The sequence below is a fragment of the Ochotona curzoniae genome, unplaced genomic scaffold (assembly GCF_017591425.1).
Source record: "Ochotona curzoniae isolate NIBS_2020 unplaced genomic scaffold, NIBS_Ocur_1.0 scaffold_3890, whole genome shotgun sequence".
Classification (NCBI taxonomy): Eukaryota; Metazoa; Chordata; class Mammalia; order Lagomorpha; family Ochotonidae; genus Ochotona; species Ochotona curzoniae.
In genome coordinates this window covers 36,270,780-36,296,669 of record NW_024467115.1, presented here as the reverse complement: position 1 = coordinate 36,296,669, position 25,890 = coordinate 36,270,780, and the positions used below count along the sequence as shown (strand labels likewise).

Genomic DNA, 25,890 nt, shown 5'->3' with positions numbered 1-25,890 from the left:
GTGGGTCCTAAACTTCAAAGACACAATGCAATTCTGGTCACTTAATAGTTTACAGGGGACACTTCTGTTCTTCAAGGGACAAGAGACTTCTGGACTGTGATTTTTTTTTTTTGAAGATTTATTTATTTTTACTACAAAGTCAGATATACAGAGAGGAGGAGAGACAGAGAGGAAGACCTTTCATCCGGTGATTCACTCCCCAAATGAGCACAACAGAAGGTGCTGTGCCGATCCAAAGTCAGGAGCCAGGACCTTCCTCCAGGTCTCCCACACAGGGTACAGGGTCCCAAAGCCTTGGGCTGTCCCCAACTGCTTTCCCAGGCCACAAGCAGGGAGCTGGATGGGAAGCGGGGCTGCTGGGATTAGAACTGCTGCGCATATGGGACCCTGGTGTGCTCAAGGTGAGGACTTCAGCCGCTAAGCCACCGTACCAGGCCCTGATTTTATTGCTGTCTCGTTGACACCCACAAACCAGAGTGGGGTGGAAAGTGCTGTTGGCACCCTACATCTAAGCTTAGGAAACATAACAAATCCTTTACTGCCTCTCAACTCAGAACTGAGGGCAAACATACTGCTAGGCTAGTGACCGGTGTTTCTACTGGTACAGCCCAATCTTTCTTTGCAAGCGTATTTTTCTTTTATAAAACATTTGTTTACCTGGAAGACAGTTAGAAGTATCTTCTATCCATTAGTTGTTCAGCCAAGCTCAAGTCAGGAGCCTGTAACTTCATCCGGGTCTTCCTGGAGAGTGGCATGCACCCAGATACCTGGGCCGCCCTCCACTACTTTTTCCAGCCACATTAGCAAGGAGCTGAATCAGAAGCGGAGTAGCCAAGACTGGAATTGGTGCCCATGTGGGATGCTGGCACTGCCTGCGGTGGCTTCATTCCCTGTACTACAACGCAGACCCCAGGTGCAGGTTTCTATAACTCACCCGCACGTACTCTGGGTTCTCCAAATACATTTGTGGCTTTTGCGATACTGACCAAGCTAGTTTGAATGCACTTCCCTTCAAGACCCTAGCTAGCCAAAATACCATCAAAAACGATTATGTAAGTGTCACTTTCTCCTTTAGTTCTTTATATTTAAAAAAAAAAAGGCATCAGTTCTAAATCTTCTCTTGGTGTTTTAGGACATACATTTCAAAACACAGCCAGGGGCCAGGAGACCGTAAAAGCTTTTCCCGTTTTGAGGGCTTTGGGATGCTTTCAGCCCTCACAGCCAAGTCCTACAAGCTCAATCGTGTCACGCCCTTTTGGCAGTGGGAAAACGGCACACAAAACCGCAGGTTGCCTGGCGTCACAGGACTAGCACAGGGGGATGGGGCAGCCGCAAATGCAAATAGAGGGGGGATGAGGTAACTGCGAACGGAAATGGAGACAGCGTCGTGACTGCAGGGACCAGGTAACCTCGAACGCAAATGGCGGGTCACCTGCGACGCATCACTTCTGTGCCACACACCCTCCTGGGAGGCATGACAGGACTGCAACCGAAAACCAAGGGCGACCCCCACGCTACAGAGCCCGAGGCTGAGAGAGAAGACTAAGGAGCAACTAGGCCCATCTTTCCATGACTAAAACCCTCGCCTGCCTTCTCCGTTCCCCCAATTCCCTGAGGTAGAGACGCAGGGCGGGGACGCGGGCGCGGCGGCTACTCGCCACGGGGCGGCCTGCGAGCGAGCGCGGCGGGAGGACACGCAGTCACAGACGGCCCCTCGTTCCCGCAGCCAGAGCACGCGGGCCGGCGAGGAAGCGGTCGACACACGCCCCACCGAGGCCCGAGGCCCGAGGCCCGCGGCGCCATCATGCCAGCCATCCTAGGTAGGAGGCGCCCAGCACGCAGGCGCAGCGGGGGCGGTGCCACCGCCTGGGGGCGGGGTCCGGGAGCGGAAGCACCCGCCCCCCTCCTCCGGCACCCCAAGTTGCTAGGCAACCGGCGCGGGCGCTTCAGGCTTCCGGCAGGGAGTGCGGGGTTCGGCGAGGGTCGCTGCCACCTTGGGTCGCGTCCGCTCGTGGCCACCTGTCCGCGCGTCGCCGAATCCCTGCGCTCGGCACCCCTTGGGCCTCTCTGGCTCCCACGGCCCCCTCCGACGGCGAGGCAGGCCGGCCCGGGATATGACCTCCGCGCTGACGGACCGCAGCTCTCGGGCCATGGGCACCTACACCTACACCAGCCGGCCCCGGGCACTGCCCTGCCAGCGCCGCCGTTACCGGGACAAACTGATGCAGCCGTGAGTGACCCAGCCCGGGCCCCCGGCGTGGTCTCGGCTCCGCGGCCCCTGCTGGAGCGAGGTCCCTCCTGGAGCGAGGTCCTGGGTAGTCCGCCCGTCTTGACTGGGGTTCAACCGATTAGAAATACAAACCAGTGGGGCTCAGGAGCGATTTGGGAAGTTGATGAATACAGCCAAGAGGGGTGTGGATTAACTGATGAATGTGCGGGAGTAATTCGGGAGGCAGTCAGTTCGCAATTCCAAGGATATATTTGTTTAAAGATCGTTATTGTGACTGATAGCCTTGTGAATACAATGCTGCAAATGAATCCCGGGGAGTTCTTAAGGCGTACTTGATCATTGAGTGACTAGGTGACCGTTCCAGGTGGTACACACCTCAGAGTAATGTAACTAGCTCAGAGGGACAAACTTGAGGCTCGTGAAGCACAATGGTATATTGCTTTCTTGCTTGTTTTAGGTCTTCCATCCGCTAGTTCAGTCCCCAAATGGCCACAACAGCCAGAGCTGAGCTGACCCCAAACCAGCAGCTCCCTCCAGGTCTCCCACGTGCAGGCACACAGGCTCCCAAGGCTTTGGGCCGCCCTCCACTGCTTTCCCAGGCCACAGGCAGGGCACGGGATGGGAAGCGGAACAGCCAGGACTAGATCCGTTGCCCCCTACAGGGGATGCTGGTGTCTGCAGGTGGAAGATCAGCCTGTTGAGCAATGCCACTGACCCTAACCGAGAGGGCATTGAAACACATCCCACGGGAGGAATGGCCCGTGGAAACAGCACAGGACACTGGAGCGATGGTAAAACCAAGGAAATCCCAAGAGAGGAACAGGGTAGTGGAGAGAAACCATCGCAGCCATCCTGCCAGAGAGAGGAGCTCCTCGCTTTGCTGAGTTCACTCCCAGGATGGTCACAGCGTCTGGGAAGGGGCCAGATCAGGCCAGGAGCCGGGAAATGCCAGGCAGGTGTCTCCTGAAGGTGGCCAGGCCTGAGGACTTGGGCCATCTGCTGCTGCTTTCCCAAGCCATCTGTAGGGAGCTGGATCAGAAATGGAGCAGCCAGGACTTGAACCAGTGCTCGTGTGCAATACTAGCATTGCAGAGTGCTCATAACACCCCTGCACCGTGCTCCTGTCCCCAGTTTGGGGCTTTTATCCAGAAAGTGTAAGGGCTGGTGACCACCCATGATTGGCACCTGTGATTGACATCCGAGAGTTGTATACCTTTGGCCTTGCAAGCTAGACTTACCTAGATGGCCTGGAGTCTGAACACACCCAGAGGCACAGAGGCAGTCCACCCAGCATGGCAGCCTGGACCTGTAACACGTGAGCAAGGCAGACAGAGGTGCAGGGCAGCAGGCCCAGGTGTGAAGCCTGATGGGACACTGGCCTCAGCTCCCACACACATTACGCAGTGGACAGCAGTGCTCGGGGTTCGGGGAGAGAGCAGGGTCCCAGCAGAGGGGCTTAGGGCCCCTCCCCACTTGCTCATTCCTGGTTCTCCATCTGACCTGACAGTATCCAGAGTGTACTTTGGTTTAAATGTTTCTCTGTCCTATAAGATATGCCTTACTTTATGCTAAAATTCATCAGTTTTCCAGATGATATATGCTGAAGGTCAGAAAGGTTCTTCCGTGGTTGTGTATTTGTGGACTAAAAGAGATGAGATTTAGTTGGATAGTTTTAGAGCTGAGCAGTTAGATGTGAAAACTCAGTTATACAAATACAGAAGTGGAAATATTTTTGATTCACAGGCACCTAGAAATTTATGTTTAACCTAGTTATAAGACAAAGACTCCCATCTTCCATAGAGTCGTCGTCAATTTTAAGGATTATAAAGGGGCAGATGTCATGGCATAGTAGATTAAGCCTCTGCCTGGAGTACCAGTGTACCTATGTGCATGGATTCAAGTCCCACTGTTCTACTTCCAGTTCAGCTCTCTGCTAATGTGTCTGGGATAACTGACAGATGGCCTTAGTCCTTGGGCCTACACCCATATGCTCCAGGCTCCTGGCTTCAGTCCAGCCCAGCTCTGACCATTGTGGTCATCTGGGGAGTGAACCAATGGATGGAAGATCTCTATTTTTCCCCTCTCTGTGTAAATCTGCCTTTCAAATAAAAATAAATAATTTGTTTTAAAAAAAGGTTTTAAAAAGTGAATACTTGTCATTTACAAGTAAGATACCATAACACATGTTTTTACATCCTTGTTGGTAACTAAATAACCTTAAACTGTTAAATTTACCCAGTCATATGACAAAAAAAACTTAATGACACCCTCATTTTATGAATCTTTCTTATAGGATATATAATCCTTCTAATAAGGTAATAACTTTAGTGCAAAGAAATGAAGGGAAAAAAACACTACCTTAGCACTGAGCTTGACCAATGATGTAGAAAAGCATCACAGCAGGCACAGCAATGGCTCCCCGGGTGGCCGTGTGTGACCCCCAGAACCTGGGCATGCATCCGGTGATGTGACACGAGGGATCTTCTGATTGAAGTGTCACATTGGAGAGATTACCTTGGGTTATTCTGGAAAGCCCCAGAATCCCAGCAGGTCCTCACAAGAAGAAAAAGGCAGAGAGGGCTAGTTAGAGAAGACGTGGGAGAAAAAGAGGTCTGAGTGGGGCTGGCACGGTGGCACTGCAGGCTAGTGCTCCAGTGGTGCCAGCATCCCATACTGACATCGGTTCATGTCCCAGATGTTTCTTGTCTGGGAAAGCAGCAGAGGCCATTTCCAGGGGGATATGAGCCAGCAGATGGAAGATCTCTCCATCTCTATAGCTCTGACTTCCAAATAAAATAAATGGATGTGTAAAAAAAACGAAAAATAAGTAGCAGAGTAGTGAAATTGGGCCATAAGCCAAGGAACTGGGGCAGGCCAGGAGCTGGAGCAGGTGGGGAAGCGGGGGATGCCCAGAGCCTCCACGCACCAAGCCCCGTTGACACCTGCATCTTAGCACAGGAAGGCCCGTTGCAGGCTTCTGACCACCAGGATTCTCAGAGCGTAAATTGGCGGTAAGCCTGGAGGAACGAGGAGTGGCCAGCAAGCCAGACAGGCAGGGAGCTGTGTGAGGATGGCAGGAGCCGCCCCTGCAGCAGCTAAGAACCCAGACCCCACACAGACTCAGTCCCGAAAGAACAGCTTGCTAGGTGGGGGCTGTTGTTCGGCGTTAAGGCCCTAAGTCGAATAGCACTTAGAGGACTGTGAACGAAAATGGCAGCTGGGATTGGTGTTTTTGCCTGCTGGTCATTTGAGGCCTGTCTTAGGGTTTAAAGAACTCCCTAAATTTGTCCTTGAATCACACTGTTTTAGTGCTTTCCGGACATTGTTTTTGTGAGGGACCGTTTTTCCCGTTTGTTGAGCAGGTGCCCAGGCTTCAGGCCTTACTGCCCCCTGCCACTTACCAGCAGGGTGCCCTGGACAGGGTCCTTTGCGTTCCCTCCTTCCCTCTCCTGCCCCTCACCGTGAGTGATCAACCATCCCACATGTGCAGGGGCAGTGTCCAGGAAACATGACCTCTGTGGCAACCGTGTGTCCACAGTCTATGGGCCCCACTAAAACACAAATGTGTTTTCTAACTGTCTTCATCTCAGTCTAAATCCTGGTGCACCGCTACAAGCAGTGTGTGAAGGCCTTGCTGACACCTGCTGTTTTACAGAGACGAGGAGCCCCTGCCCTACGGTAACATCATGTATGACAGGAGGGTGGTCCGTGGCAACACATACGCGCTACAGACGGCAGCACTGGTGAGTACCCGGGCCAGCGTGGGCCCGCATGCGGTGGCACGGGGTCCCTGGGACGCACTGGCAGGCTTTCTAAGTCTGTTATCATAAGAAACCATAAAAATGAAATTTGATGCCCTCCAAGCCCAGAAGTGGTTGCCAGAGGCATCGTGTGCTGGAGTTCCAGTTCTGCAGGGTAGAGGGTGGTGGGGTGGGTGGTAGTGGTGCTTTCAGAGCATGTGGACATGCTTACTGCCACTTCTGGTAAGCTATATGCACATCTTACTGCAGCTTAACAGTGAAATGCCAAACCCCACGCATTGGCTTTGTTTGTTTGTTTGTTTGTTTGTTTGTTTTTTGGTCATATGAAATTCAGTGGAACTCTTAACAAATAGCTGTGCAGTTTCTGAACTTTGCTTCTCAGTTTCCGTACTTAAACCATTACAGAGCAGTTCCAGCTGCTCTGACATCTTTAATCAACAACTCTCAACTGTGCTTCTCTTTAACTTCCTCATTAAATATTTGTTGAGTTGGAGGTCTTGTGCTGGGTATGCAGTGGGATACAGGGAAGAGTAAGACATGGTATGATATCAGGGATGTTGATTTCTTGGCACAGAATTGAAGTGAGTGAATCTATAAACAGCACATGATAGAGAAATGCTTAGCCCAACATGATAGTGTAGAACAAGAGACTGAAGCAGCAGCCCCAGGCCCCCATGTCCACCCGGAACAGCAGCCCCCAGGCCCCCGTGTCCACCTGGAAGCAGCAGCCCCCAGGCCCCCGTGTCCACCCGGAACAGCAGTCCCCAGGCCCCCGTGTCCACCCGGAACAGCAGCCCCCAGGCCCCCGTGTCCACCTGGAAGCAGCAGCCCCCAGGCCCCCGTGTCCACCTGGAAGCAGCAGCCCCCAGGCCCCCGTGTCCACCTGGAAGCAGCAGCCCCCAGGCCCCCGTGTCCACCCGGAAGAAGCAGTCCCCAGGCCCCTGTGTCCACCCGGAAGCAGCAGCTCCCAGGCCCACATGTCCATGGAGTCCCCGAGGGAACATGGGATATGTGCACTTCCAGCTCACCCCAGAGCCCCTACATTAGTGCCCCTGGGCAAGGTTGTGTGGGAGACACAGAAAGCTGACAGCCGTGGAACAGTGCACACAGGCCCAGCCTGGAAACAGCAGCTCAAACACAGGAAGCCACCATGTGGATCAGCGGTGAACACCAGCATACCAGGGCTTCACTTGGTTGACCAGTCCTTAAAGGTCTACACCGAAGCTTGGAGTTCCACACACAGGATAAACCACCGATTCTTCCCTCTTCTCCGCTTGCCATGACTCCCCTGGGTTTTCTGTTTGCATCCCACGTTTCTTACTCAAGTTTCTAATGTGGAACCAGCAACAGACACAGCCCAGTTCAAGTCTGCTCCCTGAGTAAAGGCCCATGAGGGGCACTGCACAGCCAAGCAACCCTTACCGTCAGCAGACACTGAGAGAGCTGCCCTGCCCTTCCCCGCGCTCCCAGGAGGCCAGATGGCGAGCTGGACGTCCGGCGCCGTGTGGCAGCGACAAAGCAGGGCAGGCTGGCTGTCCACTCTGCCATGAGGTGGTGTCTACATGAAGGTGAACTTACACTATCCCCCATCAGCAGTGAGCAAGAAGAGGCAACACAGATCTGTCCTGCCCTTCTCTGTAGCATCAGCAGAGCCAACTGAGTCCACTTGTGAATCCTATCTGGTGTCAACAGTGAGGGACAAAGCATGTGAGGGTTGCAATGTCTTCCTATCCGGAGCACTAGGTATCACCCACCTGGCACCAGTCAGATGCTACAAGCTGACTGCTTTTCAAGAGTCCCAGCAGGGAGTTGAACTTCCAACCTCACCCACACTTGCCTGTTAACATAAAAAGGGTGACTTTCTCTTAATAAGACTAAATAGGATCTGAAGTCTCAATACCCAGAATATCCAAGCTTCACTATGCCGGAGTCCAGCTCCAGCCATGTTCAGAGCTCGAGAAGGGTGCGTGGAGTCGGCAATAAGGAAAGACACGGACACTGTCACTTGGTGCCCTTTTGCTGCAGCTCAAGAAGAAGCTGTCCTGTTTATTTACTCAGACACAGCACAAGCCTCCGCGCAGACGTTTGATTTTGCTATCTTTAACTTCAGAACTAAGCCAGCATGCACAGATGTTCAGTTACTTAATTTTTACTTCATGGTCAACCAGGTGCTGTTAAAGATAATTCTGTCGGTTACTAGAATTAGTTTCTTCAAAGCAAACCATTCTTCATTCTTCAATAGTAGCCATTAGGCAACAGCCAGGACTCCGAGGCCAAGGCACAGGTGGTCACCTGCTAATTAGTAATATATTCCCACTACATTTCTATTTCCTCCATTCCTCTATCACTTAACGGGAGAAATACATCAAAAGGGAAAAAGCATAGATCCAAGACAAAAAGTTTCAGCCTTACAATGCAGGTTCTAAAACCCCATAAAGTCAAACAATAATCAAAAGCAATTCTCTCTGATATTAATAAAGCCACCCTGTAATTCCTCTAGTTAAAAAATTATAAAAACAGTTAAAACAGCTACATTTTCTATTCTCTAAAGAGTTGCAAGGGCGGACTAACCTTTAGGGTCACAGTAGCTATAAGTTTTTTGCCATAGCAATTTCTGCTCATACTCCCATCACTTCCATTAGTTTGTAGAATTCTTATCAAGCCCTTTACCAGAAGGCATGCTACGTGTCTGGGCCAGATTCCAGGGCAATGGGTAGGCACACAATCAGGTGTCCAGAAACAGCTTGGGCTTAATTGTACTCCGGTGTGTAGTTTAAGGCCCACTCACCAGGCTTTTGCCCCTGCAGCCCTGTGGGAGACCTGATGAAGCTGCTGACTTTGCTGTGACTCAGCTCTGGCCAGTGTAGCCTTTGGGGGAGTGAGGCAGCAGATAAGCTCTCTCTCTCTCTCTCTCTCTTTCAGATAAATAAATGTTAAAGAAAAAAAAAAAAGCAGACCCAGCATCTGACTACAAAGGTATAGAAAGTAATGTCCTCCTCTCTGTATATCCGCCTTTCCAATAAAAATAAAAAATAAATCTTAAAAAAAAAAAAGAAAAGAAAAAATAAAAGGGCCCGGCGCGGTGGCGCAGTGGTTAAGGTCCTCGCCTCGCACGCCCGGGATCCCATATGGGCTCCGGTTCTAATCCCGGCAGCCCCGCTTCCCATCCAGCTCCCTACCTGTGGCCCGGGAAAGCAGTCGAGGACGGCCCAAAGCTTTGGGACCCTGCACCTGTGTGGGAGACCCGGAAGAGGCTCCTGGCTTCGGATTGGCACAGCATCGGCCATTGCGCTCACTTGGGGAGTGAATCATCGGACGGAAGATCTTCCTCTCTGTCTCTCCTCTCTGTATGTCCGCCTTTCCAATAAAAATTAAAAATAAATCTTAAAAAAAAGAAAAGAAAAAATAAAAAAGAAAGTAATGTCCACCAGTAGATTCTTGAGTTTGATACAGTGCCATCTGAGGGATGAGCCTGGGAATTTAAGTAAAAAGAGGAGAATGATAAAGGAGTCTAAATTCAGGTAGTTTCTATACCACACTTAAAGTGGCAAAATGTTGCTTCTATATGTTGATTGTGAGTATATGAGTAAAAAGTTTATCGGTATTGAAAGTCACAGAGGGAGAGACAAAGAGAGGTTGGTCTTTCTTCTGCTGGTTCACTAACCCCCCAGGATGATCACAGTAGCTAGTACTGGACAGGTGGAAGCCAGGAGCTTCATCCAGGGCTCCCACATGGGGCCATTTCTGCCACGTTTTCTCTGGTCAATAGCAGGGAGCTGAATGGGAAGTGCCAGCCGGGACTGGAAGCAGCACCCGCATGGGATTCTGGTCGCAGACCATGGCTTTGCCTGCTGTGCCAACTCCAGACTGATGTGCTGTTATACGTGTTGTAATACCCAAAGCAGTCACGAAAGAGTCAAAAGTTTGTACATAAAAAAGCGGGATTCTAAAAAATGTTCAGGAAGCCACTATTGTGAATGAAACCCTGGACTTTGTTAGCTGGGCTGGTGGCTGCCATGCCCAGGGTTCACCAGAAGCCCCAAGAGAAGAGCCTTGGCAGGGGGCACACCTGCGTGGTTGCCTTAGCCGCTGCTTGCACCTGACCCTCAAGGGCCAGATTGCAGACCGAATGTATCAGTCTGCTTTTTATCATTGTTAACAAAATGCCTAGCAGGCTGCTTATGAGAAACAAGTTATTTAGTTCACAGTTTGGCAGGTTCAAGAGCATGGTGCCTGTATCTGCTGAGCTCTAGTGAGCATTTCACAGTGAACGGCAGATGGTGGATCGGTGGGGAGGAGGCATTGCTGCTTGTGCCAGGAAGCAGAAGGAGCAGGAGAGCCAAGCTTACTCCGTTTAAGCAACCCTCTTACAAGAAATGCCAAGCAGCTAAGAACTGCTGGAAGTGGGCAGGGTCACACTAGAACTACTGCTGCTGATAGATGCTACACTAACCGGAAGCCACACTCTCAGGCACTTGGAGCTCTGGGAAGAGCTACGTCCAGAGGGCAGCGTGAGCCTTCAGTGAGAGAATCGTCATGGAAAAGTTGAAGGGGTTTCTCAGTACTGACAGATGACATGCACGTACTTCCAGACCAGGGACCACTGGGACAGAACACAGACCAGTAATCTAAGACCTTTATTGAGTCTGTGTATTTTCCAAATATGAATAGGCAAAGGAATTAAAATAGTAATAGCAGTCTTGGAAAACATAAGAGAGGTGGCAAGAATCACTCTGGCAATGTTAAGATTAGTTATACAGCCCTAGTTATAAAAAATGGTATTGTTGGTAGAGCAGAAATGAGCTCAGCATGGTAACCTAGTGTCTAAATCCTTGCTTTCCATGCTCCAGGATCCCATATGGGCACTGGTTCATGTCCCATAAGCTCCACTTTCCATTCAGCTCCCTGCTTGTGGCCTGGGAAAATAGCAGAGGACAGCCCAAAACCTTGGGACTCTGTACCTGCACAGGAGACCTGGAAGAAGCTCCTGGCTGCTAGATCGGGAATGGCCCAGCTCTGGCTACTGTGGCCACTTGGGGAGTGATCCAGCAGATGAAAGATCTTTCTCTTTGTTTCTGCTTCTCTCTGTAAATCTGCCTTTCCAACAAATATAAATAAATCTTGAAAAAAAATGAGATACACAGGCCAATGGAATAAAATATATGCACAGAAAAGAGAATAGGCACAGAACCATATGCATAAATATATCATCAGAAGTGCCCATCTTCTATATCTAGCAAAGGAGCGGAAGAAATCCACTAATGATAATCTTTCAATAAATAATGCAATGGCAATTAGGTATTCATAGGCAAAAGAAACATCTGTAACTTCATACCATATATAAGAAAATTCAAATGAAGGTTTTAAATGCAAAACTACAGGTGGACATTGGACCTAAATTTTAACATGCTGGTAAGGACACCACATCTGATATTTGAGTGTCTGGGTTCAAGTTCCAGTTCTGTTCCCGACGCCAGCGTTTCTGTTGATGTGTGCTTTGGGAGGCAGCAGGTGATGGCCCAAGTAGCTGAGTCCCTGCCCACATATATGAGACACCTAGACAGTTCTTCCAGGCTCCACTGGCAAACCACTGCAGGAAGTTAGAGAATGAACCAGCAGGTGGAGTCTCTCCTCTCTGTGTTGAAAAAGAAATATAAATGTGATCATTTCAAAGATGTGGAGCAATTGGACTTATTGTGTATTGTTGGTGGGAATGTAAAATGATGCATCCATTCTAAAAAAAAGGCTCATGTTACTTAGGAAGCTAAATGTGCACGTACCATTCATCCACACAGTTGCACTCACTCATCCCAGAAAAACATTTACATATAAACCTGTGTGTGACTATTCATGGCAACTTCATTTATAATAGCTGAAAACTAGAAATCTATCCAAAATGTGTAATAATCAGTAAATGATGGAAAATCAACCCTAGTACATCCATACAGTTGACTGCTACTCAGAAGAGTGAAGTATTGGTACGTGGAACAACCTTAATGATTCTCAAAAGTATTGTGCTTGCTAACAATGCTAGTCTTGAAAGAGTACATGTTGAATTATTTCTCCTACATGTGATAATCAAAAAGACAAACTAAAGCAATGGGAAACGTTCTCAGGTTTCCAGGGGACAGGGATGGAAGTGCGGCTTGGCAGAAAACAGAAGGGAACACGGGAAGGAGCTCCTTTGTGACGGAACCAAGTCCAGCTGGCGTCAGTGATGCTGCTGGTTACGTGATGTGTAGAGAGGGGTACACTGATGGCAGTGTGTATACAGGAATACAGTGCATGTAAGAATGCGTACACACCTGTTAACAGTACTCTACCAATGTTAATTTCCTAATTTTGCTATGATACTGCAATTAGACAAAATGTCCGCTTTAAGGGAGCTGGATGAAGGGTACACAGAACTCCTCCATGTTTGCAACTTCCTGGCAAACCTCTTCTAAATTTTGAAAGCCTTTTCCGTCCCTCTAGCCTGGGCAGCTGGATGCTATGGAGCTGCAGAGACAGCAAGAGGTCAAGAGGAAAATCCTTGCCCGCAAACGAGCACAGGAGCAGCTCAGGCCGCAAACGCCGGAACCCATCCGAGGCCGAAAGCACGCGGACGTGCAGACAGGTACAAGACCTGGGACCCGAGTCGGGCTTGCTGTCTGTTGGCGTCTCTCCAGCGCTTAGGAGGGAATTGCACACAGTAGCACTTCCACAAATTCACAGACAGTGGAATTAAAAGGTGTTTATTTTGGCGCAAGAGTTGGAAATTCACATATAGCTCTTTTCATTAATTCATATTATTCATTGAATGTTTTTGAAGTCCCTCGTAGATTATGACTGTATTGGGTGTTCCTGGAAGTGCACAATGGGGCTTAGAAAAGCATCTTAGACGTAAACCTCTCTTGGACCTTTCACATACTTTATTTCAAACTGGAGTTCTCCCACTCCACTGGGAGTTGCTGCTCTTCCATCACAGGAGAAAGCAGTGTAGTTCTGGTTGAGAATTTTTTTCTGTGAGCCATGCAAGCCCATTCATCTGAAACAGCTGCCTGTCCTCTTCTTCCATGTGGCCATTCCCTGAGCCACGCAGTCACTGCTGGCTGCAGGTGTCAGCATCTTCCTGCTGGTCTCACTGTCACCAGTGCTAGGGGCTTACCTGGCCCTAGAGGGTCAGGCTGTGTTGTTGGAGGACACTTGGTAACCAGAAAATGCCTGGGTCTTCCTTGGACTAGCATTAGCCACGGAAGCTTTACCTTGTTCTCTGCCAGGAGGGTGTGTGGGCAAGGCAGGAGGAAGACAACTGTTGCATGTGTTTCCCTGTGCAACGTGGTTCAGTGAAGGTCAAGTTTCAGTGTGTTGCTCACCTGTGTCCCGACCTGCAGGACACGACGCTCAAATCCTGAGGATGGGCTGGGAATGCCGGGCTGCTAGCCCCGGGCTGCTAGCCCCCGGCTGCTGGCCCAAGAAACACACCGACACACACACGTACTTGGTGGAAAAGAGTGCCTCGTGCTCTTTTTACTCCTCATATATATACCTTCTCTCGGGGAGGGGTTTCCTGGAACTAATTATCTTCACTGAAGCAGAGAAGGAACTAATCATCTATATTGAAACAGGGGAGGAACTAATTATTTGAACAGGAACAAGGGTAGAGGTTCTATTCCGCTTGCGCAACACAGGATGTTCTGGCCTCATATCCTGCTTGCCCAGGGCAGGCTTTGCAATGCAACAAGCTGTCAGGTACGCCAAGTCTAAGGCCCATAGGTCTGTGGCTCCTAACACCTGCCTGTTATAATGAAGTACGTGAAGCAGGCTGACTTTATGAGGGCTTGAGGTTTGCTTCCCCACAGTTCTGAAGACTTCAGGGCAGGCCCCAGCATCAACTCATTTCTGATGAGGACCTCACCATTGTGATGGTATCACAGTGGTAGACAATGTAAGGGAGGCAGTGGTCACATCTGGGAACAGAAGGTCAGAGGGAAGTTGGGGTTCTTCAGGTCCTTCTGAAGGCACACTCCGGGAGCCTGAGGGCCTCCGATCAGGCCTCATCTCCTAAAAGGCCCATGCCCCCAACACTGGGATCACTGGGGGCCCAACCACATGCAAAGCAAAGCACGTTGAGGATATTCAGTGACACAGCAGCAGCCCAGGCATCTCCCCTGCGGTTAGAGATTCCTGCGATGGGTCACTATGACCCCTTAGTGGGCGAGGGCAGTGAGGGCAGAGCTGATGTCAGCAGGCCGGGTCCTGCGAGCAGTGTCCACTCCAGCACTTGTGTTCCCTGCATCATAGCACATTGTTCTTGGCGTGCATGAATTATTCCTAATGTGAAACTTGTCTTCACACATACAGCTGCTTGTAATTTACAGGATAGAGAGAATATAAACTAATGGTGTGTGAGTTCTTAACATAGTCAGGAATTTTCTAATCTTTAAATAGTCACTATCTTTCCATGTTGTACACAAGGATGCTTCAAAACTTTGATGGAAATAGACCTAAAATACAAGTTTAGTTTGGTGCCAATATTTGAAATCAGTGCATGTGAGAGGGTTTCAGTAAGTACATGGACAATATATATTACAAAAATACCTGGATTTCAAATTTTTCCATCAAGATAAATTTATCTTTTAGTCCCAGTTTTCCATGAACTTTCTAAAGTATCCCACATGTATTACAAGTTTTTCATTCCTCCTGCACTTTGCATCATATTCATCTATGGTCTCACTTTTTTGAAGATGTGTATATGTATTTGAAATGCAGACTTACAAGGAGAGACAGATACAGAAAGAAACACAGTTGCATCTGCTGATTCACTCTGCTATATTGCCAGAATAGCCTAGGCTGGTCCAGGCGGAAGCCAAGAGTCAGGAACTCCTTCTGGGTCTCCTGCATGGGTGGCAGAGGCCAAAGGACTTGGGCCGTCCTGACCTGTCATCCCAGGCACATTTGCTGGGAGCTGGATGGAAAGCAAAGCAGCCAGGACTCAAACCAGTATTCTGATATGGGATACTCATGTTACGAGCTACAGCTTATCCCACTGTATCACACTGTGCCACTCTACCAACCATCATGTTTGTTCTCTACCTCTGCTTTCAAATATGAAGCTCACTGTTTTCTAGGCATTTAATAGAAGTGATAACCTAACAAACTCTGTTCTCAGGAACATAAAAGACTTTCAAGTGGGTATTTGGTGCAACAGTCAAGACATCCATGGTAAATCTGTGTCCTATCCCATCCAAATCTGCTTCCTGTTCCAGCTTCCTGCTGATGTGCACCTGGGAGGCAGCAGGCGACGGCTCAAGTACTTGGGTCCCTCCACCCATGTGGGAGTCCTGGACTGAATTTTTAGCTCCCAGCTTCAGTCTGACCCAGCCCGGCTCTTGTGGGCATCTGGAAAGTAAACCAGCAGGTGGAAGATCTCTCTCTGTCCCCATCTCTCTGCCTTTCAATTAAAAAAAAAGCTTAGATTCACAAGTAGAATGAACCACACATATGAGCAATTTGCTAAAGCTTATTTCTCTGATCCATTTAAATTCTGTTTTGAAGGAGCTGAAATTTCGAATACAGCTTCATATACTTTACGTAGATTGGAATTTTAAACTCGGTGTGTATGATATTCTTCTTAGAACTGTACCTTGAAGAAATCGCTGACCGCATAATAGAAGTGGATATGGAATGCCAGACCGATGCCTTTCTGGACAGACCACCAACACCACTCTTTATTCCTGCCAAAACTGGCAAAGACGTGGCCACCCAGATACTAGAAGGAGAGGTACAGTGCAAACCTTGGGCTTCCCTCCATCCCCTTGACAGATGAGGAAAAGCTAAGTGTAGGTTTAGGTCAGGTCTACTTTTATGGACTTCTTTCCAGCTGTTATTGGTAAAGGTTTTATCCTATAATAGCCAGAAATGTTTTTAGTGCCATGTTCTGATTTTTTTTTTGGTTCCTTTTTGCTTATCAGAAATAAAACAACTAGAAATGTTTTTGGAATACTTACACATTTGTTTTGTTTCATGCTTGCTTGAATATGTAAGGTAGATTTGCTCCAAATAAGGAAAAAAAATTTACTATTAATTATTTGTGGATTACATTTTTTTTAAAATATTCATTTATTTTAATTAAAAGGATTACTGAGAAAGAGAGAGAGAATCATTCATCCACTGGCTCACCTTCCATGACCGGAGCTGGACTGGTCCAAAGCTAAGAGCCAGGAGCTTCTTCTGAGTCTCCCTCCTGGAGACTCAGGGGCCCAAGGACTTGGACCATCCTCCACTGCCCTTCTGGGCCATTAGCAAGGAGCTAGATGGGAAGTGAAGCAGCCAGGACACAAACTGGTGCTCATATGGGGTGCTACCATCACTGGCAGAAGATTGCTTACTGTGCCACCATGCCAGCCTCATTATATAACCTTTATGGAGCTCTTCTGACTTCTTTTTTTTTTTTAACATTGTAATCTCAATTTTTTTTCATTACGTTGCCTTATGTGATACAGCTTTTTAAGTACTGGAATTCCCTCCTCTCCTCCCTCCCGCCCCTTGGTGGATTCCTCCACCTTGTTGCGTATCCACAGTTCAAGTTCAGTTGAAATTCCTCTCCTGTGAGCATATACCTAGCATAGAGTCCAGCATCTCATCTTCTAGATAAGTTCAACAGCTTCTTGGGGAGACCCTCTCTGGTCCAGTGTTAGAGCCAACAAAGTAAAATCCCGGTCAATTACAAACCCCAATATAACATCAGCAACAATATACAATTTTGTGGAACTAATTGACATAGTATCGAGTAAGCAATATATTAGGATTAAATGCAAGTTCTTAACCACATTCTGTGACTATTTCGATGACATTTCAACAATTGAGGTGCGAGACAGTTTAGGAGGGGTGTTCAGAGAAATTCTCAATACCTTGATGTGGAGTACTTAATCTTCATGTCCTCCCTAGTGATGTGTGTATGAGTTTATGCTGATCAGGCTTTCCTTTTTGTTCTCTGCCTATCTATTCTAACTTTGTGTGTTTGGAGGGGGGTCTTCTGCTGTCTTCTTTTATAAATGTTTTGAAAATGACATTTTCATGTCAATGTGGATGGATAAAGCGTAAAGCTCCACATTGAAAAGAAGACAGTGATTACATGCATAGTGACCTGAAGTGAGACTTAGGACTTGAAGGCACTTGAGAGAACCGTCGATGAAATTGGGACTCTTCAGAAACTATACGGAGGGTACACTTGCCTCAGAGTCCTAGACATGAGTCACTAATGTATTCAGATTCTGTTCCTTAGATCCTCACATTAAAGTAGAACAAAGGGCAGACGTCTGGCCTCGCAGCTGGAATGCCTGCATCTTGCAGCAGAGTGCCGGATTTGAGTCCTCCACTTCAGACTCTGGCTTCCTGCTAATGCTTGCGCTGTGTAGGGAGCAGGTGATGGCTCACGTGCTTGGGCTGCTGCCACTCATGTGGGAGGACCAGATCGAGTTCCCTGCTCCTGAGCCTTGGTCCAGTCAGGGGCTGTTGTGTTCCAAGAGAGAGCAAGTAGGTGGGAACTGGGTTTGCCTCTATCTCTCTCCCCCTTTACTCTCTCTCCCTCTCCTGCTCTCTCTCTCTCTGTCTCTCTCTCTCTGCCTCTTACCCAAATAAAATGAAGCTAGTTAACTTTAAAAAATAAGGTGTTAAAAGCATTTATTTTAGAAGTAATACTGAAAACACAGAAAGTAAGATAGGATATTTCCATTGGGTTTCAGAATTTAATCTTAATTACTGTGATCAGAGTTCATTTTGATTGATGCAATGACTTTTCCCCCAAGGTTGACCTAATGTGTTTTTACATATAAATAAGATGCTATTTGGTGTCACTTTGAGAATTAGAAACCTGAAATAAAGCGCCAGCACAGTGTCTGAAAAACAGAAGACACTAGCAAATGAAGTTCTCTTATTGTTTCTCTTTATATTTTTACTGTGTATTTATTGGTCAGTGACTTTAAAGTTTTAAGTTTCCTTCGTTTTGTGTGTTGAAGCTCTTTGACTTTGATCTTGAAGTTAAGCCAATGTTGGAAGTGTTGGTGGGCAAAACAATCGAGCAGGCGCTTCTAGAAGTGATGGCAGAGGAGGAGCTCGCCAACCTGCGGGCTGGGCAGTGCGCGTACGAGGAGATTCGGAACGTTGAGCTGGCTGAAGTGCAGCGGCTGGAAGAGCAGGAGAGACGACACCGCGAGGAAAAGGTACAGAGGCCTGGTGTGCTGTTGGACACACTGTGCTCAAAATTACATACAGGATGTCCTAGAACCAAAGAGCTTTGGGAAATACCTGTACTCTTGGCCACTCGGGCCTCATCTGTTTCATGGACTCAGTTGCATCGTTTGCCCAGTTATCCCAGATAACTGTGGATTCCCAAAGATCCCAAAGGAAGTGCAAGTCCCTATTGCAAGTGTCCTGATGCAAAGCGCTCTGCAGCATCGGGGTCTCAGAGCAGGAAGTGTTCGCAGCAGAGACATGGGAAGGAGAAAATGCGCGGGGGTCACAGAGGCATGGGAGAGGGTCTGCACGACACTGTGTGTCTGCATGATGGCCGGGCCCTTTCCTTACACCCCCCGGGACACTGCAGAACACCTGCGTCCCTCCAGGGCATCTTTCAGATCAGATGTTTTTGGAACCTTAGTAAAAGGTTTATAATGTCAGGGTTTTTTATTAAAATGCCAGCAGCTTGCAGCTAGGAAATGCAGAGTTCAAGGATCCTTAAGAGACTTTCCAGTTCTGGCAGTAATGGTCGCTCTTTATTGGGCACCACGGGCAGCGTCAGGACACCTGCCAGAGGCCCACTCCAGGAAGGCTGGTGCACCTGTTGGGAAATTCTACCTCGTACCTAATCAACTCCTGGCAAGGTTTCCCCCCAGCCTGAGCGTAGTGCCTACCATGAGGATGTTGCAAGTGAAGACTGTTAACAAATACAAAATAGAAGTTTTGTTGAAATGAGTGAAATCTTTATTTTAAAAACTATTTATTGGAGGCCCAACACAGTAGCCTAGTGGCTAAGTCCTCACCTTCCATGCTCCAGGATTCCATATGGGCACCAGTTTGTGTCCCAACTGCTCCACTTCCCATTCAGCCTCCTGCTTGTGGCCTGGGAAAGCGGCCAAGGACAGCCCAAAGCCTTGGGACCCTGTACCCATGTGGGAGACCCAGAAGACCCTCCTGGTTCCTGGCTTCAGATTGGCACAGCTCTGGCCATTGTAGCCACTTGAGGAATGAACCAGTGAATGGGAGATCTTTCTCTCTTGTGTAAATCTGTCTTTCCTATAAAAATAAATCTTTTTTAAATAAATAAATAAAAATTGAAACTATTTACTGTTAGGAATACATGTATGAGAAACGTGAACACAGATCTTCTAGGTTTACCGAGAGTGAAGGAAGGTGTGATTGGATCGGGAGATGTAATGTGCAGGTCCCTCGGTCTGCCCCGAGGACACCGAGGTCTGCACGGAGGACAGCAGTGTCCAGCAGCATCGCAGGGACCACGTGATCTCAAACAACCAAGAACTCAAAGCCTTCTCATCTTCGGAAGCACGTCAGCCTAGGAATCCAGGGACTCCTTACAGATGAGTGAAGCCATTGGCCTGAGTTCTTGAGCTGAAGGTCTGAGCGGTTGTACTGTTCTCACCAGAACAGCCTGTGTTCTTGCAGTAATACTGATGGAGAACACGCATGACCGGCATCATCTTTTTGATAAGCACCCGTACACCCGAGCATGTTTGTCCGACAGTTACTTTACTGGAAAATGGCATAGGTGATGGATTTGACTTTAAGCTCCATCTTTTGTATCTTTTCGAAGATACCTGTTTCCACTTTCTTTGAAAGGCAGAGAAAGAGGGTGAGCACTGTGGCACAGCGGGTTACGCGGTTGCCTGGCATGCCCCATCCCATTCTGGAGTGCCAGCTGTGGGCCAGTCCTGGGTGCGCTCTCCCTATCCACTGCCCTGATAATGCACCTGGAAGCAGAGGAGTATGGCTCAGTTCCTTGAGATTCTGCCATCCACAGGAGAGCGCAGGATGGAATTCCTGGCTTCCGCCTGGCCCACCCCTGGCTGGTGCAGGCGTCTGGGCGGTGTGGCAGTGCACGGAGGGTAGACACCAGTAGTGTTGCGTGTCTTCTCTCTTCCTTTCTCCCCCATCTCCCCACATTTTAAACAAATAAATAAATATTAAGAGAGAGAGAGATTTCTCATTCTTTTTCCCTGCCTAAATGCCTACAGTAGCCAGGACTGGACAGGCTGGGTTCGGATCTCAGTCCAGGGCTCGCATGGGGATGGCAAGGACCCAAGGACTTGAACCATGGCTGGGCGCCTCCCTCAGCGTGCATCAGCAAGCACCTGGGTCAGAAAGTGGAACCAGCACCCGCACTCCCATACGGATGTGGGCCTCCCAGGCGGGCTCTGAATTGCTATACCACACACTCACCTCCTCTCCGGGAGCCTTCCAAACTGACTTTCTTCTGGTTGTTGGGATGCATTAAGAGCCTTGTTGAAAATCAAGAGCCTTGAATGGACACCTTGGCGAAGCCCGTTTATTTACTCCATTAGATTGAGCTCCTGGGACGGTAACACGTGAGTGATCGTCCTGGGGCCGCTTGCCTTGGCAGGAGCGCCGCAAGCAGCAGCAATGGGAAACGGTGCACAAGCACAACGAGACTGCGCAGAAGATCTCGGCGCGGGCGTTCGCGCAGCGCTACCTGGCCGACCTGCTGCCCTCAGTCTTCAGCAGCCTCAGGGACGGCGGCTACTTCTACGATCCCGTCGAGAGAGGTGAGCGGACAGTGGGGTCAGACTGCCTGGTAAAATAGGATCTGAATTGTTTAAACTTGCCCCATGCCCACTTTTGTTTTTGAATGAGAATCTAGCTCTGATGCAAACTCAGAATCCATTATACTTGTTTTAAGTAAGTACAGTTGCTAGTAAGAAATATGTGATTAAAAAAAAAAAAAAAAACCACCTCCATTTTAGAATGTTAGCATTTCTTCACAGAAAAGCCGCAATGAATAGTAGAAAAAAATATGGGCTCACCATCAGAACCTTGAGTTTGGGGTCCCCGCATCCTCATTCACCGGCCTTGTGACCCTCAGTTTCCTCCTGTGGGAAACGGGGACTGCTGAGGGGTTCCGTCACAAAGCACATGAGAACTGTGTGAGCCGTGAACAGTACAGATGTGCCAGCTGTGGGGGTTCTCAGCTCCCAGCTGGTTTCCACCCAGTCTGGACCACCGTGGGGGCAGCTCCTGAGCCCGTGGTCTTTTCCTTGAGTCTGATGCCATCCCAGGCACCGTGGTAAGTGCTGGACACTTGACCAATACAAGGAACCTCAGCCTTGGCCTGTATGTGGCATCCAGCTTCTTAACCGCCTGTTAACATCTCCTCCAGGCGCACCCCCAGGCTGCTGTGGCCCCATGAAAGGGCAGAGGTACCAGCTTCTTCCTGCCACCTCCTTGCTCAAGTTGGGGATCACTGGGACGCACCATGCCTTCACAGAGTGCCCACTGGCTGAGGGCACTTGGGGGCATATGTTAATAATATGAAGTTCCACTAGCTCCAAAATCAATTCAATACATAGGTGTCAGATGCTCTAGTTTTGTATTTTACCATATTTCTCATTGTCTTCCATATGGAATATCATTTCATATACCCTGTGGGGGAAGATCTGATAGAATTCCCATTTTTCAGAAATAAAACCTGCAGCTCAGAGGATTCAGGTGCCGTGTTCTCGAAGACTCCAGTAGTGAAGTGTTCATGTGTCAGCTCAGCTCTCAGCTCTGGCTCTTGCAACGTGGGGTCTCCTGGGCTTGTCGCCGGCCCCTTACTGCTAGACAGGGAGACCAGTAGCCTTTCTTTCTCACCACATGTTGCTGAAAAGTCAGCTGTAGATCATTTAAAAGCTTGTGAATGAATTCCATGTGCCTACATGGTGGTGGCAAATGGAATAGCCTCTCACACTCTTGAGTGCCATCCTACTGAAAAATAACAGGAGCCAGCACAGGTACAGCAGGCTAAGTCTCTGCCTGTGGTGCTGACATCCCGTGTGGACACTGGTTCAAGTCCTGGCTTTTCCACTTCCAATCCGGCTCCTTCTATTGGCCTAGGAAAGCAGCAGATGATGGCCCAAGTCCTGGAGTCCCTGCCCTCACATGGAGACCCAGAAGAAGCTCCTGGCTCCTGGCTTCAGATCAGCTCAGCTCTGACCATTGGCCATCAGGGGAATGAACCAGTAGATAAAATTCTCTCTCTCCCTCCTCTCCCTATATCTCCTTTTCCCTGTAATTCTGCCTTTCAATTAAAAAATCAATTTTTACCAAAAAAAAGGAAAAAGAAAGAATAGATGCTTCCCCCCAAAAAAGTTTTAAAGCTTAAATGTGTATTGTAGTGGACTACATTTGACATGCTTATACAATGAACTTCCATTTCGATTTGAACATTTCTAGTAGAAACGCTGGGTCCTAATGCACCTCTAGGTGGCTGCCCTCTTCGATATCCTTGACCTGCGTCTGACTGTATCCGAGTCAGGCCGGGGCTGCCCAGCGCCACTTCATCAGAGATGAGTGGATGCAAGGGGACGAGGCGTATTCAGGAGGCTAGCCACTTCGGGGGACCTGGAAAGTGTCCCTCCCGATTTTGAAGTTAGGAGGAAGGCTTTGGGAGGGAGTCAGAACCGGGGGAAGGTGGGAACCCCACAGCACGTTAGCCTCTGGCGGGCCCCGAGGCCCTCTCGCAGGCCTGGCAGCTACTTTCAGCCTGTAAACCTAGTTTTGTCACGCTGACTGAGGGGTCCCACTCACCCTGCAGTTTCACCCAGTTTCCTCAAGGCCGATTTTTGCAACTGTCAGGCAAGCATTATGTATCTGTTGAGCTGAACATTCTGATCAGTCACAGGTCATCGGTTAGCTCTTGTCAGAATGGAAAGGGAAGCGGTATCCTGGAAGGCAGCCCGCCTCCTGCAGGCCCTGGGCTTCAGCTGGGCATGCCCTTCTCACTGGCCATGCTCAGGCCCAGGTTCGCACTGCCTTTGGGTTGGAGCTTCTCCCAGACCCACGCCTTCCCTCCTCCCTGGTCCAGCTCAGATGGATCTGGGAAGTCAGCCCGCATACTTTGTCTTTAAGGAAGACATCACCATGTTTAAAACATTCCTTCTATTGCATAGGGAGGAAACTGGCCAGAACACAGGAAGGGAATACGGCAGAAGTTCTTCTGCACGAACCCAAAATTAAACAGTGTTGGTGGATCCACACCTTAGGGGGTTCTGCCTGTAATGATCCATCAACACCACTTAATACAGTGTCTTTATTACAGATATTGAGATCGGGTTTATCCCATGGATAATGAATGAAGTTGAGAGGACGATGGAATACAGCATGGTGGGAAGGACAGTGTTGGACAGTAAGTGCTTGCCTCGCTCAGGGCAGGGGTCAGACAGCTCCTGAATACCGCACCCCACATGGGATGCCCCGGTTCAGGTCCCAGCTCCACTCACAGTCCGCAGACCGGGAGCTCCAGGCCCTTGCAGGCCAGTGGGGGGTGAGCCATCACTCTGTGTCTGTGTTGGCTCACCCTCTCTCCCTTTCAGAAAATTAATTTTCAGTGGAAGAAAGAAATCAAAAAAATAGTTTGGCAGTCGTTACTTAAGGCCTGGCACAATGGCTCAATTGGCTAATCCTCCCCTTGCAAGTGCCAGGATTCCCGTATAAAAGCCTGTTCATTTTCCGGCTACTCCATTACTCCCCAACCCCCCAGTTCCGTTTATGGCCGGAAAGGCAGCAGAGGATGGCTCAAAGCCTTGAGAACCTACACCCACATGGGAGACCCAGAGGAAACTCCTTGCTTCAAATTGGTTCAGCTCTGACCATTGCGGTCATTTGGGGAGTGAACCAGCAGATGGAAGATCTTTTTCTGTCTCTCCTTCTCTCTGTAAATCTGCCTTGCCAAAAAAATAAATAATTTTTAATAAAAGTTTTTGTTTGTTAAATTTCAAGTATATCAGTTTAATGACAAAGACACAATTTTTGGCCCCAATACCATCTTTGGGTTTTCTGTCAGCCCTGAGATCCTGTCGTTGCTTTCTATTCTGCAGAGATTGGACCTGCTGCGGCTGCAGTAGGTGGCACCCTAGGCACGGGTGCTGGCTTCTGTGCGAGGCCAGACGTGGGGAGGGGACGGCCTGGTGACTAGCTTAGAGTTGTCTGGAGGTGGTAGTGACCTTGCACGCATGCCGTTTCAGTGTTGATCCGCGAGGTGGTGGAGAAGCGGCTGCAGATGTACGAGCAGGAGATGAGGCATTCCACCCAGAAACCTGAGGCCGAGCCGCGCGACCCTAGAGCGAGAGAGCCACGGGTGGATTTTGACCTGCAGGAGGCCGGTGCGTCTGAGACCCAGGGACTGTTTCCCGAGAAAGAGCCATCCCAAGAAAGGAGGTTTATGGAGGATGGAGAGCAACCGGCGCCGAGTGAAGAAACCCAGATGAGGAAGTCCTCGGGGAAGGAAGAGCTGCAGGGACCTGCGGAGCCCTAGACCCGCAGTGGCCAGGTCAACCCCAGGCAAGCCGGCTCCCTGGCCCAGGCCCCGGGCTTCTTCCTCCGGCAGCTCCACTCCTCTGGGCGGCGCTCCCGCGAGGACGCGAACAAAAAGGACTCTTGTACAGTTATTTAATGAAATATTCAGAGGCACTTCTGGAATTCTGATGGATTGCTAGCTCCCTGTTACCGCTGTGTACGACCAGCAAATACATGTTTTTCTTATTCCTTCTGGCCCCGTGCTCGTCCTTTCCCTGTTAGGGTCGTGTCTAACTGAAGGGTCAGCACTGGCAGCCCCTGAGCTCTGCCTCCTCAGAGCTGCTGGCTCGCGCCAGGAGTTATCTAAGGGCCGTGCTCCGGGGGCCCGCGGGGACAGGTGCTGCGCCCTTTTTGGTGTAAGTCAGGTTCCCTTCCCGCTTCAGCATTCCGGTACATTTAGGGACTTCTCTGGACTGCTCTTATGTCCTCATCGGTTTTTCCCCCACAGCTCACTCTGAGAAATGTGACAGGCGTTATAAAGCCGGGTCCCTAATCACCCTTATGTGACCTCGCTCCTCCAGAGGGCAGCCAAGGTCAGCGATGCCGTGCATGCTGGGAGGCCTGTTAGGGTCTGTCCCTGTAGGGTTGAACATCTAGAAACATATAGGTTGACTTTTCTTTATACAAATTTCAATTTACTCACCTATGTCATTTTTCACCTGAAATCTTTGTCTTTTTAGATATGACTGTAATAATACAGGTAATTCACATTTGTTTTTTATTAGCTACTATGTTAAAAAAAATCACAGATTGTTTTATTTCCAAAATCTTGTTAATCTTTAGCCATTACTGAAGTCTTCAAGTCTTTAAAATAACTTACAATTATTAACTCATTTAAGTATCAACAGTATATCCACATTTTATAAATCTCAAAACAATTGCACATTTCCCCATTATTGTGTAATTGCATCGTTTAAACCACATGCAACCTTCTGAGGTTTTCCATTTTCTGGTTGTTAGCTCAGTCGCCAGCAAGCCTGAACGGCGTGCCTGCTGTGTGGAGGCTGCAGACAGACACAGCAGCATACACCCTGTGCCAGGTGTCAGTAGCCAGCAAGGAGTGACCCAAGTTAGGGGTGGAAGAAGCTGACGCTTGGGATTTGAGTGACCGCTCACAAGCAACAGGGCTAAGGCTGCACTGCAGCTCTCCTACTTCTGATGGAATGTACTGTTCTAGCATCCTTGTGACATACAAGGAAAATTCACATTTTGGCATTGGACACAGTGGGCTACGTTACCTCTTGGGGCGCCAGCTCAGGCCATGCTGGCTGCCGTGCTTTCCCGATCCAGCTCCCTGCCAGCATGTCGGGGAAACAGCGTGGCCACCTGGCA

At 49.0% G+C, this 25,890-nt stretch overlaps 1 protein-coding gene across 1 annotated transcript; it reads left to right on the top strand.

The window, feature by feature from the left end:
• Positions 1–1,979: 1,979 nt before the first annotated feature.
• Positions 1,980–24,747, top strand: RSPH3 (radial spoke head 3). Its single transcript, XM_040965411.1, has 8 exons — positions 1,980–2,230; positions 5,886–5,973; positions 12,466–12,607; positions 15,609–15,754; positions 17,991–18,194; positions 20,609–20,771; positions 23,303–23,389; positions 24,228–24,747. The coding sequence occupies exons 1-8, from the start codon at positions 2,115–2,117 to the stop codon at positions 24,515–24,517; spliced, it is 1,236 nt and encodes a 411-aa protein (XP_040821345.1). The 5' UTR covers positions 1,980–2,114; the 3' UTR covers positions 24,518–24,747.
• The last annotated feature ends 1,143 nt before the right edge of the window (positions 24,748–25,890 follow it).